The sequence below is a fragment of the Salmo trutta genome, chromosome 13 (assembly GCF_901001165.1).
Source record: "Salmo trutta chromosome 13, fSalTru1.1, whole genome shotgun sequence".
In the NCBI taxonomy this organism is placed as follows: domain Eukaryota; kingdom Metazoa; phylum Chordata; class Actinopteri; order Salmoniformes; family Salmonidae; genus Salmo; species Salmo trutta.
This window is the reverse complement of record NC_042969.1, coordinates 56,065,962-56,081,579: the sequence shown is the minus strand read 5'-3', so window position 1 is coordinate 56,081,579 and position 15,618 is coordinate 56,065,962. Positions and strand designations below refer to the sequence as shown.

At 43.1% G+C, this 15,618-nt stretch overlaps 2 protein-coding genes across 3 annotated transcripts; one reads left to right on the top strand and one right to left on the bottom strand.

Annotated features, from left to right (window-relative positions):
* Positions 1 to 453: 453 nt before the first annotated feature.
* On the top strand, positions 454 to 9,595 carry LOC115206785 (membrane frizzled-related protein-like). The gene is made up of 13 exons (XM_029773985.1): positions 454 to 538; positions 663 to 780; positions 3,828 to 3,959; positions 4,329 to 4,493; positions 4,656 to 4,875; positions 5,205 to 5,335; positions 5,455 to 5,580; positions 5,809 to 5,885; positions 6,027 to 6,175; positions 7,782 to 7,912; positions 8,222 to 8,356; positions 8,488 to 8,615; positions 9,043 to 9,595. Exons 1-13 carry the CDS (start codon positions 485 to 487, stop codon positions 9,265 to 9,267), a joined length of 1,791 nt encoding a protein of 596 aa, XP_029629845.1. The 5' UTR covers positions 454 to 484; the 3' UTR covers positions 9,268 to 9,595.
* A 93-nt stretch (positions 9,596 to 9,688) lies between these two features.
* Positions 9,689 to 12,943, bottom strand: LOC115206088 (uncharacterized). 2 transcript variants are annotated; one of them, XM_029772673.1, is made up of 5 exons: positions 12,586 to 12,943; positions 11,067 to 11,981; positions 10,739 to 10,871; positions 10,471 to 10,548; positions 9,689 to 10,377 (listed from the first exon to the last, which is right to left on the bottom strand). In XM_029772673.1, exons 2-5 carry the CDS (start codon positions 11,978 to 11,980, stop codon positions 10,192 to 10,194), a joined length of 1,311 nt encoding a protein of 436 aa, XP_029628533.1. In that variant the 5' UTR covers position 11,981; positions 12,586 to 12,943; the 3' UTR covers positions 9,689 to 10,191. The 2 variants fall into 2 exon arrangements, with proteins under 2 accessions (XP_029628533.1, XP_029628532.1); XM_029772672.1 differs by having other exon boundaries at positions 12,763 to 12,940.
* Between the last annotated feature and the right edge of the window lie 2,675 nt (positions 12,944 to 15,618).

Sequence of the window (15,618 nt, the reverse complement as noted above, 5' to 3'; positions counted from 1 at the left end):
GCTGACTCGGCTTTGTGGAACACTGTGAAGGGAGTTCTATGCGTCTTTTATAACAAATGACTCACCCTCAACTAAACAAGAACAGACTGCACATCTACCTACCTCACACACACAGACACACCATGACTTAATAAAGTGATGAAAGGAGAAGCGGACTATAAACACTTGGGGCACTTTCACTGGATTTTAAACCTGAAATTGGTGGACAAAATATTTTTTTACATTGTGGATGTATATAGATATATATTTTTGGTATTGTTAACAAAATTATGAATCAATCACTCTGGGAAGATGCAGGCTTTTTTTATCTGTCACATTGAGCTTTTCTGCTGAAACGTTTCAAAGCTACCTTTTCACCTTTCACATTCCAACAAACATGTTGTTGATGTGCTCTTAACAACAACACATGACTACATTGGAGTAGGTATTAGGATGTGGATGCTTAATGTTTCCCTGGAAGACTGAAACTGAACTTTAACCAAAGATGACAGACCTCACCGAAGTATCTGTTTACTCAGAATCCTCTGACATTTACAAGGTGAGGACAGCGATAGCTTGTGTGGGCCTGGAATTCTGGTTCCAATTTTTGATATCAACCTTGTATTCATGGTGGGAAGTTACTTGGCGTTCCATGTTATACCAGTTGTCTTTGCTTTTCACAGAATGTTTTCTGCAACCCCGCATTTGAGCTTGATGGTGAGCATGAGGAGAAAGTGGAAGGATTCAGTTCTGCCAGTACTGCCATGGCCCTAGAGCCAGTAAAGAGCCCAGCTGCAATCAGTGAGTCTGACAACCTAGTTTCCCTGTTCCATAACATCACACCGGAGTTGGATACGCAACAGGATTGGTTGTTTCAGATGCCAAGACCTATTCAATTTGATCTAGCTGTTGTATTACACCATTGGAAAGTGGAAACAAAGATTCTAGGAGGGACAGGAATGTTCTAACTGAAAGTAAAAAAATAAAATGTATTTTGTTTTTAGGGGGTAGATCAGCTTTAATATTACAGATAGATTGTAGCTTTCATCAATGTAATTGTCTGCATCATTTTCAATCCCCCATATATATTTTTGTAAATATATACTGTACCAGTCAAAAGTTTGGACACATCTAGTCATTCAAGGGTTTTCATTTATTTTTTACAATTTTCTACATTGTAGAATAATAGTGAAGACATCAAAACTGAAAAAACACATATGGAATCATGTAGTAACCAAACATTTTTTAAGAAAATCTAAATATATTTTATATTTGCCTTGATGACAGCTTTGCACACTCTTGGCATTCTCTCAACCAGCTTCACCTGGAATGCTTTTCCAACAGTCTTGAAGGAGTTCCCACATATGCTGAGCACTTGTTGGCTGCTTTTCCTTCACTCTGCGGTCCAACTCATCCCAAACCATCTCAACTGGGTTGAGGTCAGGTGATTGTGGAGGCCAGGTCATCTGATGCAGCACTCCATCACGCTCTTTCTTGGTTAAATAGCCCTTACACAGGCTGGTGGTGTTTTGGGTCATTGTCCTGTTGAAAAACAAATGATAGTCCCACTAAGCGCAAACCAGATGGGATGGTGTATCGCTGCAGAATGCTGTGGTAGCCATGCTGGTTAAGTGTACCTTGAATTCTAAAAATGTCACTGACAGTGTAACCAGCGAAGCACCCCCACACTATCACACCTCCTCCTCCATGCTTCACGGTGGGAACCACACATGCAGAGATCATCTGTTCACCTACTCTGCGTCTCACAAAGACACGGTGGTTGGAACCAAAAATCAAAAATTTGGGCTCATCAGACCAAAGGACAGATTTCCACCGGTCTAATGTCCATTGCTCGTGTTCTTGGCCCAAGCAAGTCTTTCCTTCTTATTGGTGTCCTTTAGTAGTGGTTTCTTTGCAGCAATTCGACCATGAAGGCCTAATTCACGCAGTCTCCTCTGAACAGTTGATGTTGAGATGTGTCAGTTACTTGAACTCTGAAGCATTTATTTAGACTGCAGTCTGAGGTGCAGTTAACCCTAATGAACTTATCCTGTGCAGCAGAGGTAACTCTGGGTCTTCCTTTCCTGTGGCGGTCCTCATGAGAGCCAGTTTCATGATATTGCTTGATGGTTTTTGCGACTGCAATTAAAGAAACTTTCAAAATTCTTGAAATTTTCCAGATTGACTGACCTTCATGTCTTAAATTAATGATGGACTGTTGTTCCTCTTTGCTTATTTGAGCTGTTCTTGCCATAATATTGGCTTGGTCTTTTACCGAATAGGGCTATCTTCTGTATACCACCCTTACCTTGTTACAACACAACTGATTTGCTCAAACGAATTAAGAAAAAAATACATTCCACAAATTAACTTTTTACAAGGCACACCTGTTAATTGAAATCCATTCCAGGTGATTACCTCATGAAGCTAATTGAGAGAATGCCAAGAGTGTGCAAAGCTGTCATCAAGGCAAAGGGTGGCTACTTTGAAGAATCTAAAATCTAAAATATGTTTTGATTTGTTTAACACTTTTTCCATATGTGTTATTTCATATTTTTGATGTCTTCCCTATTATTCTACAGCGTAGAAAATAGTAAAAATAAAGAAAAACCCTGGAATGAGTAGGTGTGTCAAAACTTTTGACTGGTACTGTATATACAGTGCCTTCGGAAAGTATTCACACCCCTTGATTTTTTCCACATTTCTTAGGTCACAGCCTTATTCTAAAATTAATTAAATTGTTTTTCCCCCTCATCAATGTAAACATAATACTCCATAATGACAAAGCAAAAACTGTTTTTTAGAAATTCTTGCTAATACATTAAAAATAAAAAACTGAAATATCACACAGTATTCAGACCCTTTACTCAGGACTTTGCTGAAGCACCTTTGGCAGCGATTACAGCCTTGAGTCTTCTTGGGTATGATGCTACAAGTTTGGCATACCTGTATTTGGGGAGTTTCTCCCATTCTTCTTTGCAGATCCTCTCAAGCTCTGTCAGGTTGGATGGGGAGCGTTGCTTCACAGCTATTTTCAGGTCTCTCCAAAGATGTTTGATCGGGTTCAAGTTCGGGCTCTGGCTGGGCCACTCAAGTTCATTCAGAGACGTCCCGAAGCCACTCCTACGTTGTCTTGGCTGTGTGCTTAGGGTCATCCACACAGCATGATGCTGCCACCACCATGCTTCACCGTAGGGATGGTGCCAGGCTTCCTCCAGACATGCCGCTTTGCATTCAGGCCAAAGAGTTCAATCTTGGTTTCATTAGACCAGAGAATTATGTTTCTCATGGTCTGAGAGTCTTTAGGTGCCTTTTGACAAACTCCAAGCGGGCTGTCATGTACCTTTTACTGAGGAGTGGCTTCCGTCTGGCCACTCTACCATAAAGGCCTGATTGGTGGAGTGCTGCAGAGACGGTTGTCCTTCTGGAAAGTTCTCCCATCTCCACAGAGGAACTCTAAAGCTCTGTCAGAGTGACCATCAGGTTACTGGTCACCTGCCTGACCAAGGCCCTTCTCCCCCGATTGCTCAGTATGGCCATTTAGAATGATGCAATCTATATGGCACAGCTGTCAATTTTTTGGTCCTTAAATGAAACTGGTATCTTTTTTTATTCATCACAACTTTCTTTAACCAATTTTGGTCTTTAATGCAGGCAAGTTCCTTAATTTTTCCCCCTTTTACTTGCCTCTTTCATTTTTGCGGTACAACTTAAAATGTCCTTAACCACCCATGTCTTTCATCCCATCTTCCTCCCTGTGTGTGTATGTGTGTGTGTGTGTGTGTGTGTGTGTGTATGTGAGTGTGTGTGTGTGTGTGTGTGCATGTGTACTTGTGTATGTGTCCCAGTCCGAGGTGTGTTCAGTGTGTGTGTGATGCGTCTGCGGGGTCCGTGGTGTAGCTGGGGGGCCGTGGTGGTCTCTGTTGCTGCTGTGCTCCTGGTAGCAGCCCTGGGCCTGGCACTGGTGCTCATCTTCACACGTGAGTGACGGGGGCGTAGACGACAGTGGGAGGTGTGGGACCACACAGATACTGTAAATCCATATAATTCTATGGGTGGAACAGTGGGAACCTCTGATCCTCAACAGGAAGTGTTCACTGAGCATGGTGTACATACATTTCACTCATCTCTCAAAAAAGCTGGAAGAACCCTAATGAAAAAAATCTCAATCTCATAGACACCTACATATTTATGGACACAATGTCCTTATTTAAATTAACATTGCCAATTCATACACTATATGGTCCATTGAGCATGGAATAGCAGTGCAGTACTTGTGCACATCACAAGCTTGTGTCATTCACTAATGTCCTCTTACTCTATCTCTCACTGGGTTCTTCACCCCACAGAGCTAAAGGGGCAGAGTGTGGATGAGGAAGTGGTGTTGACCAATCCCCTGAACTTGTTGACTGGAGATGGACTGCCTCGTGGTCTACCCACAACCCCCACCAACCACAGTCAGAGGGACAGTACAGTGGCCCCACAGACAGCCAGATACCCTACCCCTGAAACTAGTGAGTATTTTTCTACTACAGTTCTATCCATAGAAATAGAATAAGTAGTTATATTCCAATGATTGTACCTTACAGATATGTACTTACCTACAGATACATACAATACAATAATAATACAGTAATCCACTACCCTGTACTTTTCTCACTGTCTGTCTGTCTCAGGATGTGGGGGTGTATTGACAGACTCAGAGGGCAGCTTTAGCTCCCCCAACCACCCTGGGTCGTATCCCCCGGACTCGCTGTGTGTCTGGGTGATCCGGGTTCGCCCTCCATCCCTGGTCCAGATCCATGTGTCCTCTCTGACCATAGAAGGACCATCCCCCTGCCTCTTTGACTGGCTGGAGGTTCAGGAGGAGACGGAGCAGCCTTCTGTTGTCACCAGGTGGGTCAAACGTACTGTATCTAAACTTGTTCGAGGTGGAAGATGCCTCTAATCACAGATCCAGGATCAGATTAACATAAGTGACTATGGGCATGTTTTACACACTTCTGAACCTAATGCATGACAGCCTCTTGAAAAATCATACTCTTCATGACACACTGTGGCAACTAGGTGGCATACAAGTTCTGTATAGATGGCAACTCTGCCTACTTTCTGGCCCTGAATTTTTAGCAGTTCTGCTGTTCAGGGATTTTAGGTGAAGAATAAAGATGAATTAGGATTGCCTTTTGGGGCTGACATTTTAAAAGTTAACGTTATCTCCACCCTAGGTTCTGTGGCAATGTGGCACCCCCTACTGTGAACACCAACAGCAGCACTGTGTGGGTGACCTTCCGCTCTGACGGGAGCATCGGAGGCAGTGGCTTCATCGCCCAGTACCACGCCATCACACTTGAACAGAGTGAGTACTGGGTCAGAGGTAGAATCAACAGACACACTGAACTGATCTTTTCTTGAGGAAACATGTATTTTCACAGTACATTAACATATACCATCAGCAATGTGTGTGTCTGTTCTCAGAGAGCTGCTCCAGGGAGGAGTTTATGTGTGACCATGGGCGCTGCATCCTGCCTGTGTCAGTGTGTGACAGCCAGCCCAACTGTCATGACCACTCTGATGAGGCCAACTGCAGCCACAAGCACAAAGGTAAGAACAGGGTGTACAGCACAGTACACACTCAGCATCACAGTGACTTATCTGCATACATACAGCAGCTCCAAGCAAAATAATGCCTGCATGTAAAATGGTAGTCCCCTAAGTCTTGCTCATCACAAAGTCGTAAGGAAGCCTGGTAATCAATTCTAGTGAATGGGCAATCGTTTGCTTATCTATGCAAAACTAAACATCACCGTTTTTTGCTATGTTGTTGAACAGAGTGTGGGGGCAAAAAGACTGGACTCTACGGCTACCTGGCAAGTCCAAACCACCCAAAGCCTTACCCTCAACAACAGGTACCTACCTACACCTGATCTAGTAAACCATCACCAACATGCATCGTATCTAATTGGCATACCCAGCCATATACCCAGAATAGACTTCATGAAATCCTACCATGGTAAATTAGGTTTAATCTACTCTTATTTCTCCGTCAGTTGTGCACATGGCAGATCTCTGTTGAGGAGGGTCATGTGATCAGGCTGAGTTTCCGTAACTTCAGTCTGGAGACTCAGGACGTGTGTGAGTTTGACTATGTAGAGGTGCATGACAGTGCTGATACCGGGGCCGGCAGAGTACTCGGACGGTAAGACCTATTATAATAGCTTCCCAATGTTTTTATTTCATACACTACCAATGAATTAGTTCAGAAGGGTTGAAAAAGGAATGCTCAAAGCAAGTACATCAGGTCAAATGAAATTTTCTAAAATCAAGCATAGGTGTTGTATGACAATATATGACATTAATACAGAACCAGTCAAAAGTTTCGAAACACCTACTCATTCAAGGGGTTTTCTTTATTTTTACTATTTTTTACTATTTTCTAAGTCATCAAAACTATGAAATAACATGCAGAATCATGTATTAACCAAAAAAGCATTAAACAAATCTAAATATATTTTATATTTGAGTAGCCACTCTTTGCCTTGATGACAGCTTTGCACACTTTTGGCATTCTCTCAACCAGCTTCATGAGGTAGTCACCTGGAATGGATTTCAACTAACAGGTGTGCCTTGTTAAAAGTTCATTTGTGGAATTTATTTCTTTCTCAATGCGTTTGAGACAATTAGTTGTGTTGTGACAAGGTAGGGGTGGTATACAGAAGATAGCCCTATTTGGTAAAAGACCAAAGAACAGCTCAAATAAGCAAAGAGAAATGACAGTCCATCATTACTTTAAAAGATGGTCAGTCAATGCGGAACATTTCAAGAACTTTGAAAGTGTCTTCAAGTGAAGTCGCAAAAATCATCAAGCCTTATGATGAAACTTGCTCTCATGAGGACCGCCACAGGAAAGGAAGACCCAGAGTTACCTCTGCTGCAGAGGATACGTTCATTAGAGTTACCAGCCTCAGAAATTGCAGCCCAAATAAATTCTTCACCGAGTTCAAGTAACAGACACATCTCAACAGCAACTGTTCAGAGGAGACTGAGTCAGGCCTTCATGGTCGAATTGCTGCTAAGAAACCACTACTAAAGGACACCAAAAATAAGAAGAGACTTGCTTGGGCCAAGAAACACGAGCAATGGACATTAGACCGGTGGAAATCTGTCCTTTGGTCTGAGTCCAAATTTGAGATTTATGGTTCCAACAACCGTGTATTTGTGAGATGCAGAGTAGGTGAACGGATGATCTCTGCATGTGTGGTTCCCACCATGAAGCATGGAGGAGGAGGTGTGATGGTGCTTTCCTGTTGACACTGTCAGTGATTTATTCAGAATTCAAGGCACACTTAACCAGCAAGTCCCACTAAGCATTTGCGCTTAGTGGGACTATCATTTGTTTTTCAACAGGACAATATATTTTGATTTGTTTAACACTTTGTTGGCTACTACATGACATATGTGTTATTTCATAGTTTTGATGTCTTCATTATTATTCTATAATGCAGAAAATAGTAAAAATAAAGAAAAACCCTTGAATGTGTAAGTGTGGCTATCTTTTGACTGGTACTGTATGTGTACCATAAAACATTCACAACAGTAACAGCACTCTTCCTTGATAAGACAGTGTACTGTAGCCTGTAGTAGCCTAGTCTGTGGTGGGGACTCCTATGGTTGCAAAACAGAACATGGTCACAAACAGATCTGGGACCAGGCTAATTGTACCCTACTGTACAACAGCCTGTAACACAGTACTACTGTTACTGTACCACAGCCAGCTCTAGTGTTCCTTCTCTATCCTGTCCCAGGTACTGTGGCACCAGCCTGCCTCCTGAGCTGACCTCCTCTGGGCCTCAGATAACCGTGGTATTTGTGGCTGACGAGGGTGTGGCAGACAGTGGCTTCAACGCGTCCTACCAGGCCATCTCCCTCTCCGAGAGTGAGTCCCCCCCACACACACACATCGGTAGTGTTCAGTAGGACAGACCGTAGCAAAAAGTTTAGCAACAATAAACAAAACTCTGGTTTTATTGGACAATTTCAGGTAGGACCATCCTCGTTTCACTCTGTTTCAAAACGTTTCCTCCTTACTGAACATGACCTAGATTGGTCTCCCTGTATCTAGTCTGTTATGTTCTTGTAAACGCAGAAAATAAGCCAATTTATTAAAACATCTAAAAGTGGTTTAGTTAACGGAATTACACTGGAAATATGAGGAGTGGATCACCTGTTTCCTTGTTTGTGACAGGAACATGCAGTCCTACTCAGTTTGCCTGCAGTAGTGGGGAGTGCCTGCACCAGGAGTGGCTGTGTGACGGCTGGACTGACTGTGCAGACGGGACAGATGAGCACGACTGTGACAACTCGACCTATCCCACTTTCAGTGAGCCAACAATACACACATATTTGTTTGATTCCTACAGCAATAACACAACTGCTAAGCTTTCAAGTAGAATTACTCCATTATGACAGATTAGTAACCTTTTCTGTATTTGTATCATACCTCTCCCCCAGGCTTGTCCTGTGAGCCCATTGAGGTGGAGATGTGTCAGGGCCTGAGCTACAACCTCACCTCCTTCCCCAACATCTGGCTGTCCATCGCTGACCAGAGAGAGGCAGCCACGCTGCTCCGTCAGTACATGGTGAGAACGCACACCTGGCTTGTCAACACACAACCACACAGAACAATATAAATTTTTCTTTAATGTGTTTTTAGTTAACTTGAACATTGTTTGTAACATAATATAGGTGCATAGCAGTGGAGGCTGCTGAGGGGAGGACGACTCATAACAATGGCCAGAATGGAATCAAACACATGGTGTTCATGTGTTTGATACTATTCCATTCAAGCCATTCCACTCCATTCCAGACATTATTATGGGCCGCCCTCCCGTCAGCAGCCTCCACTGGTGAAGAGCAATATGTTGTTTCATCCACGATAAACCAACTACACACTGAAAAAGACCATAAAAGGGATGTGCGGACCTCCTTTGTGTTTGATTCTGATGGAGGTAGATACTGTATGGCCGCTCTATAACTCTCTCCCCTGTGGTTTGTGGTTATTACCAGGTGCTGATGGAGCTAGCGTGTTTCCAGCCCCTGCGCAGGCTGGTGTGTGGGATGTTCATGCCCCACTGCAGCCCTCAGGGAGGGGTGCTGCAGCCCTGCCGGTCAGTGTGCTCCTGGGCAGCGCAGCAGTGTAGTCAGGCCCTGGACGTCTTCACCTTCAGCTGGCCCTTCAACTGCCACCTGCTGCCTGACTCCCAAGACCCTATGGAGTGCTCCAGCCCTTGAAGTATAGCACCTGCCCCATTCATTTGCTACAGTACAACCATAGTTATGAGATGAATCCAACACAGGACTATAAGAACGCTTAAGAATACATTGAAGCTCCAATCTTTTCAAGGAATCTTGGGAGTCTTGCAGTCTCGCTTGGACACTGAACATCATCATCTAAGGACCTTTACATGCAAAAAGAATCACAATGTTGCACTTCTGCTGCCTCTATATGGTTCTAGCCTTTTAGAGCATAATACAGATGTATGGAACAGAACCGGTTGGAGTTAACGTGGGAATAGAAAATAAACGTATTAATAAAAACAATACTGATTGACATACTGTATCTTGATGTTTTGCAAATGTGTGTGATAGAACCCTACATTTTTTGTGCAATGAATTTGACTGAGACAATGACTGTACGTTTTACATCAAATGCTATTTTTTTTGCACTATATTTATTTCTGTCTGCACGTCATATAAAATAATGATTGATCCTGTCCAGAAACCTAAGGAAATAACATTTCAAAAAAGGATAGAATCATAAAACATTTTTATTGCATCTTCTGACACACCGAAACATGGTGCCTTACCTTCATAGGGTTAGTGAATGAATGAACTGCAAAGATTTGACCTTTCCAGGGAGAACCGCAGATTTTTATGTCAGTATAACAAAATACTGTGACATTACAATCCAAAGTGGCTTTGACATGGAAGTTGATTGTTCCTTACAGACCCTACCTGATATCTCATTTATTCAATATATCACTTCTGACATGTATGCTTACAGTATATGGGATACATTGATTATAAGAAGTCCTCAATTGGTACATAAACCCCAATGATCAATTTCACATATGAAACAAATAATCAAATTATTCCGTAATCACACAAACTATACTTTACAAAAAAAACTGTAGTGATGGCTGCAATGATTGGTTGTCATGGCGGTGTGATGAGTTTGAGCGTGTGTTCGAGGGCCACAGCAGTGAGGCCCCACACGCGGTGCTTCCCGTTGCGGAACACGGGCAGGGTGTATCCGTAGCACTCACCGGTACGAAAGTGTGTGTATCCTTGATTCTGGGGACTGCATACGTGGGAGAGCGACAGGGTGAAAATCTCTTCTACCTGAGAGAGAATAGAGAATGTCATTTTAACTCCATGTTAGTTGGTATTCGTGTTAGTTCAGCCCTAAGGCAAACTGAGTTCTTGTTACTGTACCTCGGCAGGATTTGGCTTGAACGACAGCGCCTCCAGGGGGCCGAGGTTGGCCAGTACAGGGGCTATCATCATTCCCGACTGAGAGAAAATGTGCCATGATTAGGAAAAGCGGCAGATCAACAATTTACATAATGAAGACATACTCATTAAGAAAAGTTTCACTGAAAGAATACTACCCCATCTCAACTGATCTAGTGCAGAGTGCCAGTGCGTCACATAGAGATGAACGGGGATCATGAAGGATTATGGGTAGGGTTAAGGTCCTCACCATATCCCGGATTGGTTTCAGCACGCCCCACACTTGGTTTGTTGCCACAGTGATGCCCAGTTCCTCACAAGCTTCTCTCAGGGCGGTGTCCACAACGTCCTTGTCTGAGGGGTCACGCTTGCCTCCTGCAAAACTGGACATTCACACAGCACTTTGTCAACTTCCAGCTTTCTATACAACTTCATACATTCATTTATATGACAATGTTTTTCTCAAAACACACTAATAAAGTTGTCATTTTCAGAGTTGTTAAGTTATGTCATGACATCATATGTCAAACATTAAATAGCCATAAAGCAGTGGGAATGGTGCAGGAGTCTGTGGTTACCTGACGTCGCCTTTGTGTCTGCCCTTCAGTGCTGTGGATCTGAGGGTGAACAGGAAGGCGGGCTCTCCCTCCACAGAGCAAAGAGAGACCAGCACAGATGCCCACTTCCCCTGGGCCCCACTGGGCCCCCTTTTCCCCTGGACGTCTTTCTCATACAGAGCCACATTAGGCTCCAGGCTCTGCCGGCAGCGCGCCTCGTTCACCAGCGAAAGGCACTCCCTCAGGGCACCCTCAGGGCCGGAGGCAGCAGACTGGTGCAGGCCGTGGCTCTGGAGTGAAAGGAGTCGCTGGGGATCCACAGTCCACTGTTTGGGTGTGGACACAAGCAGTCTGTGAAAAATGTCCTTGTGAATCTTGCCACTTTGAACAGGACTGTAACTATTACTTTTAACACTAAATGTGATGTTGACCTTCACCTCAGCAGACAAACATTGGCTACCATTGTCAGTTTGCCTCCTTTGTAGAAGGCACTTACGGTCACTAGAACATTCGGGGGCTTTGGAATTGTCCAAATGTTCCAATGAAGTGGTTTTCCAAGGGTCACATGCTACTATCACCGGCAGTCGTGGTGTATGTTTCAAAGAGACAAAGCTAGAGTCCTGAGACAATTGAGGTCGGTTGGGAGGGGTGGCTTTTTGTAAGGGGTGTTGAGGTGCGGCATTTAGGAGACAGCTTTCACAACCGGAGGTGCTTCTGCTAACAAGGTGTGAAGAGATGGCTGAAGAGAGGGGCACTGCCTCCTCCCCTCCACCCTTCCCTCCATCCCCCTGACAGAGACTTCTCCCTGCTTTGGATCCATTCCACCTCTGACAGGCGTGTTCAGGTAGGGCAGGCACGCAGGGGTCTCTGACAGACAGCAGCAGCAGGGTTCTGACAGGGCATGTCAAGGCCAGAATTTGTGGACTCCTGAACATTCTTGAAAATAGAGATGAGACAAAATAATAATTTCCTTTGCTCCACTAAACAAGGCTCAATGGTTAACTTATGTCAATAAAAAAGTAAGCCTATTTTGACATGAGTGCAGTACAAAGAAATAGGATGTCCTCACTCTTCCCTGCAGCAGTGATTCTCAAACCTCTCCTCTGGGACCTCCCGCAGTTCCATGCATTTCCAAAGCTAGTACACCTGATTAAACTTGCCAATTAATGAAGCCCTTAATTAACTTAAGTGAATCAAGTGTGCTAACGTTACTTCAGTATAACACAATTTTGACACGTCTGGGGGTCCCCGAGGTGAGGTTTGAGGACAGCTATTTTAGACTACTGCAAAAAAGTATATATATAATAAGTGTAACATGGGTCATTTTCCTGATTGCACATTGTGTAATCTGTAGCTAATATTGTGCAATAACGCTGCAAATTCAAGTTGCTGTCAGCAAGCAAGCTAACGTTAGCTGCTAGCCCAATGCATACTCAATCTGGCAAATGGCTAGCTAGTTTTACAACCAACACTATTCAACGTTACGTTTCTTAGAATTCAGCTACTTTCAAAATTGTTTGAAGTTAACATTAGCTATTACCAAAGGTGTCAAACAAATCCGATTCTCGTCATTGGTGGCTAGCTAGCTATAGCTAACGTTGTAGCTAGCTGGTTAGGCAATGTTCCCAAGCTGTCAAAAACATTTTGCTAGCCGGTTAGCAAATGCTATCAAGTTTTTTTTAGCATGCAACTAGTATGAAAAAATAAAGTTAATCACATCTCAAAAGGATCCCAATCTTATTCCACGTCCGGTAAGAAACTGAGGTTAATGAAACCTCCCAACAACCTCTCTAAACAACAATATGGATATTGCATAGCGGTAGACGCCTCCCCTTGAACATCTATAGTAGCTAGCTACTGCACCAGTACCAAATATGTCCCTGAAAAAGCTTATTGTCATCACTTGCCCTCACGAGGTGAAACGATATCAACCATTTAGAGATGCCATGCCACAAATAATATAAGGCCTGTCAAACCATTAATTAAATATTCTACATTTATGTGAAGTTATTATTTACAAAAGAAAATAGCTAGGTGTTGACTAATTTCTTATTTGAAGCAGGGCAATTCCACGGTGACAGAATTTCTATGACTCAGATTTTTCACAAAAAATGTATGCCAAACAAAATACATAGATTTTTATATGTTTAACAAACCACACAGATCTAATCCCAATGACAACTTTGAACAATTTACACTGAATATTTTACAAAACAACATTTACTGGAAGAACTGGGCAGATGCAAAGTTTGGTAACAGAATTATGTGACCACGTTTTATAAAATCTCTTAACCCATTTGTTCCCAACTTTTCCCAGACTTGCCACTATGCAAATCTTATGCCATAATCCTATCATGGAATTCATATTATTTTTTATATATGTGTGTGTATACACAAAAGTTAGTGGATTTGGCTATTTCAGCCACACCCTTTGCTGAAAGGTGTATACAATTGAGCATACAGCTATGCAATTGCCATAGACAAACATTGGCAGTAGAATGGCCTTACTGAAGAGCTCAGTGACTTTCAACGTCATAGGATGACACCTTTCCAAGTCAGTTTTTCAGATTTTGGCCTGCTAGAACTGCCCCGGTCAACTGTAAGTGCTGTTATTGTGAAGTGGAAACCTCTAGGAGTATTAATGGCTCAGCAGTGAAGTGGTAGGCCACACAAGCTCACAGAACGGGACCGCCTGTCCTCTGTTTAAACACTCACTACAGAGTTACAAACTGCCTCTAGAAGCAACATAAGCACAATAACTGTTTTCCAGAAGAACCCTACCTGCCCAAATGCATAGTGCCAACTGTAAAGTTTGGTGGAGGAGGAATAATAGTCTGGGGCTGTTTTTCATGGTTCGGTCTAGGCCCCTTAGTTCCTGTGAAGGGAAATCTTAACACTACAGCATACAATGACATTCATAATTTCTTTGATCATTCAGCAAGTTTCCCCTATCAGCATCCAGCCCAAAATCATTGTGAATAGGCTTGGAAGTTCTTTCAAAGAGATGACCCGCTGAAATAAAATGGTGATTCAATCAAATGTATTTATAAAGCCATTTTTACATCAGAAGATGTTAAAGTGCTTATACAGTAACCCAGCCTAAAACCCCAAAGAGCAAGCAATGCAGATGTAGAAATACAGTGGCTAGGGAAAAACTCCCTAGAAATGCCGGAACCTAGGAAGAAACCTAGAGAGGAACCAGGCTCTGAGGGGTGGCCAGTGCTCTTCTGGCTGTGCTGGGTGGAGATTATAGGAGTATGTGGCCATTAAGGCATCTTTAAGATGTTCAAATGTTCATAGATGACCAGCAGGGTCAAATAATAATCACAGTGGTTGTAAAGGGTGCAACAAGTCAGCACCTCAGGAGTAAATGTCAATTGGCTTTTCAAAGCCAAGCATTCCGAGGTCAGGACAGCAGGTGCGAGAGAGATGGAGAGGGAGCAAGAGAGAGGGTTGAAAACAGCAGGTCATGGACAGAATGGCATGTCTGGTGACCGGTCAGGGTTCCATAGCCACAGGGAGAACAGTTGAAACTGGAGTAGCAGCATGAACAGGTGGACTGGGGACAAGGACAGCCTGGAGTCGTCAGGCAAGGTGGTCCTAGGCAAGTCCATGTAATGCTTTGTAGGTTAGCAGAGAAACCTTGAAATCAGCCCTAGCCTTAACAGGAAGCCAATGTAAAGATTAGCACTGGAGTAATATTATCAATTTTGGGGGGTTCATCAAGATTCATGCAGCCGTATTTAGCATAAACTGAAGTTTTATTAAGTGTTTATCTGGGTAGCTGGAGAATAGAACATTGTAGTAGTCTAATCTAGAAGTAACAAAAGCATGGATGAGCTTTTCTGCCAAATTTTTGGACAAAAAGTTCGATTTTTGCAATGTTAAGAAGATGGAAAAAAGCTGCCCTTTCTTGATATGTTTGTCAAAAGAGAGATCCTTCATTTTTATTTGAGACAGCTGTACAACCATAAAATTAATTGTCAGATCAAACAGCAGATGTCTTTGTTCCTTGGGACCTAGAACTAGTATCTTTGTTTTGTCCGAGTTTAAAAGTAAAACATTTGCCACCATCCACTTCCTTATGTCTGAAACACACAGGCTTCCAGGTTAGTCAATTTTGGGGCTTCACCATGTTTCATCGAAATGTACAGCTGTGTGTCGTCCGCATATCAGTGAAAGTTGGCAATGTGTTTCCCAATGACATCACCAAGATGTAGAATATATAGGGAAAACAATAGTGGTCCTAAAACGGAACCCTGAGGAACACAAACATCATTGCTTTGTCAGAGGACAAACCATCCACAGAGACAAACTATCTTTCCGACAGATGAGATCTAAACCTGGCAAGAACTTGTCCGTGTAGACCAGTTAGGGTTTCCAATCTCCACAAAAGAATGTGGTAACCGATGGTGTCAAAAGCGGCACTAAGGTCTAGGAGCACAAGGACAGATGCAGAGCCTTGGTCTGACGCCATTAAAAGGCAATTTACCACCTTCACTAATGCGGTCTCAGTACTATGATGTGGTCTAAAACGAGACTAGCGCATTTCGCTTACATTATTTGTCTTCAG

Coding starts and splice junctions, on each gene's coding strand:
- LOC115206785 (XM_029773985.1), top strand. CDS start 485: ATGACAGACCTCACCGAAGTATCTGTTTACTCAGAATCCTCTGACATT. Junction 5,581..5,808: donor CTGCAGCCACAAGCACAAAG/GTAAGAACAGGG, acceptor GTTGTTGAACAG/AGTGTGGGGGCAAAAAGACT. Junction 7,913..8,221: donor GGCCATCTCCCTCTCCGAGA/GTGAGTCCCCCC, acceptor TGTTTGTGACAG/GAACATGCAGTCCTACTCAG.
- LOC115206088 (XM_029772673.1), bottom strand. CDS start 11,980: ATGTTCAGGAGTCCACAAATTCTGGCCTTGACATGCCCTGTCAGAACC. Junction 10,872..11,066: donor AGACACAAAGGCGACGTCAG/GTAACCACAGAC, acceptor GTGAATGTCCAG/TTTTGCAGGAGGCAAGCGTG. Junction 10,378..10,470: donor TCAAGCCAAATCCTGCCGAG/GTACAGTAACAA, acceptor ATTCTCTCTCAG/GTAGAAGAGATTTTCACCCT.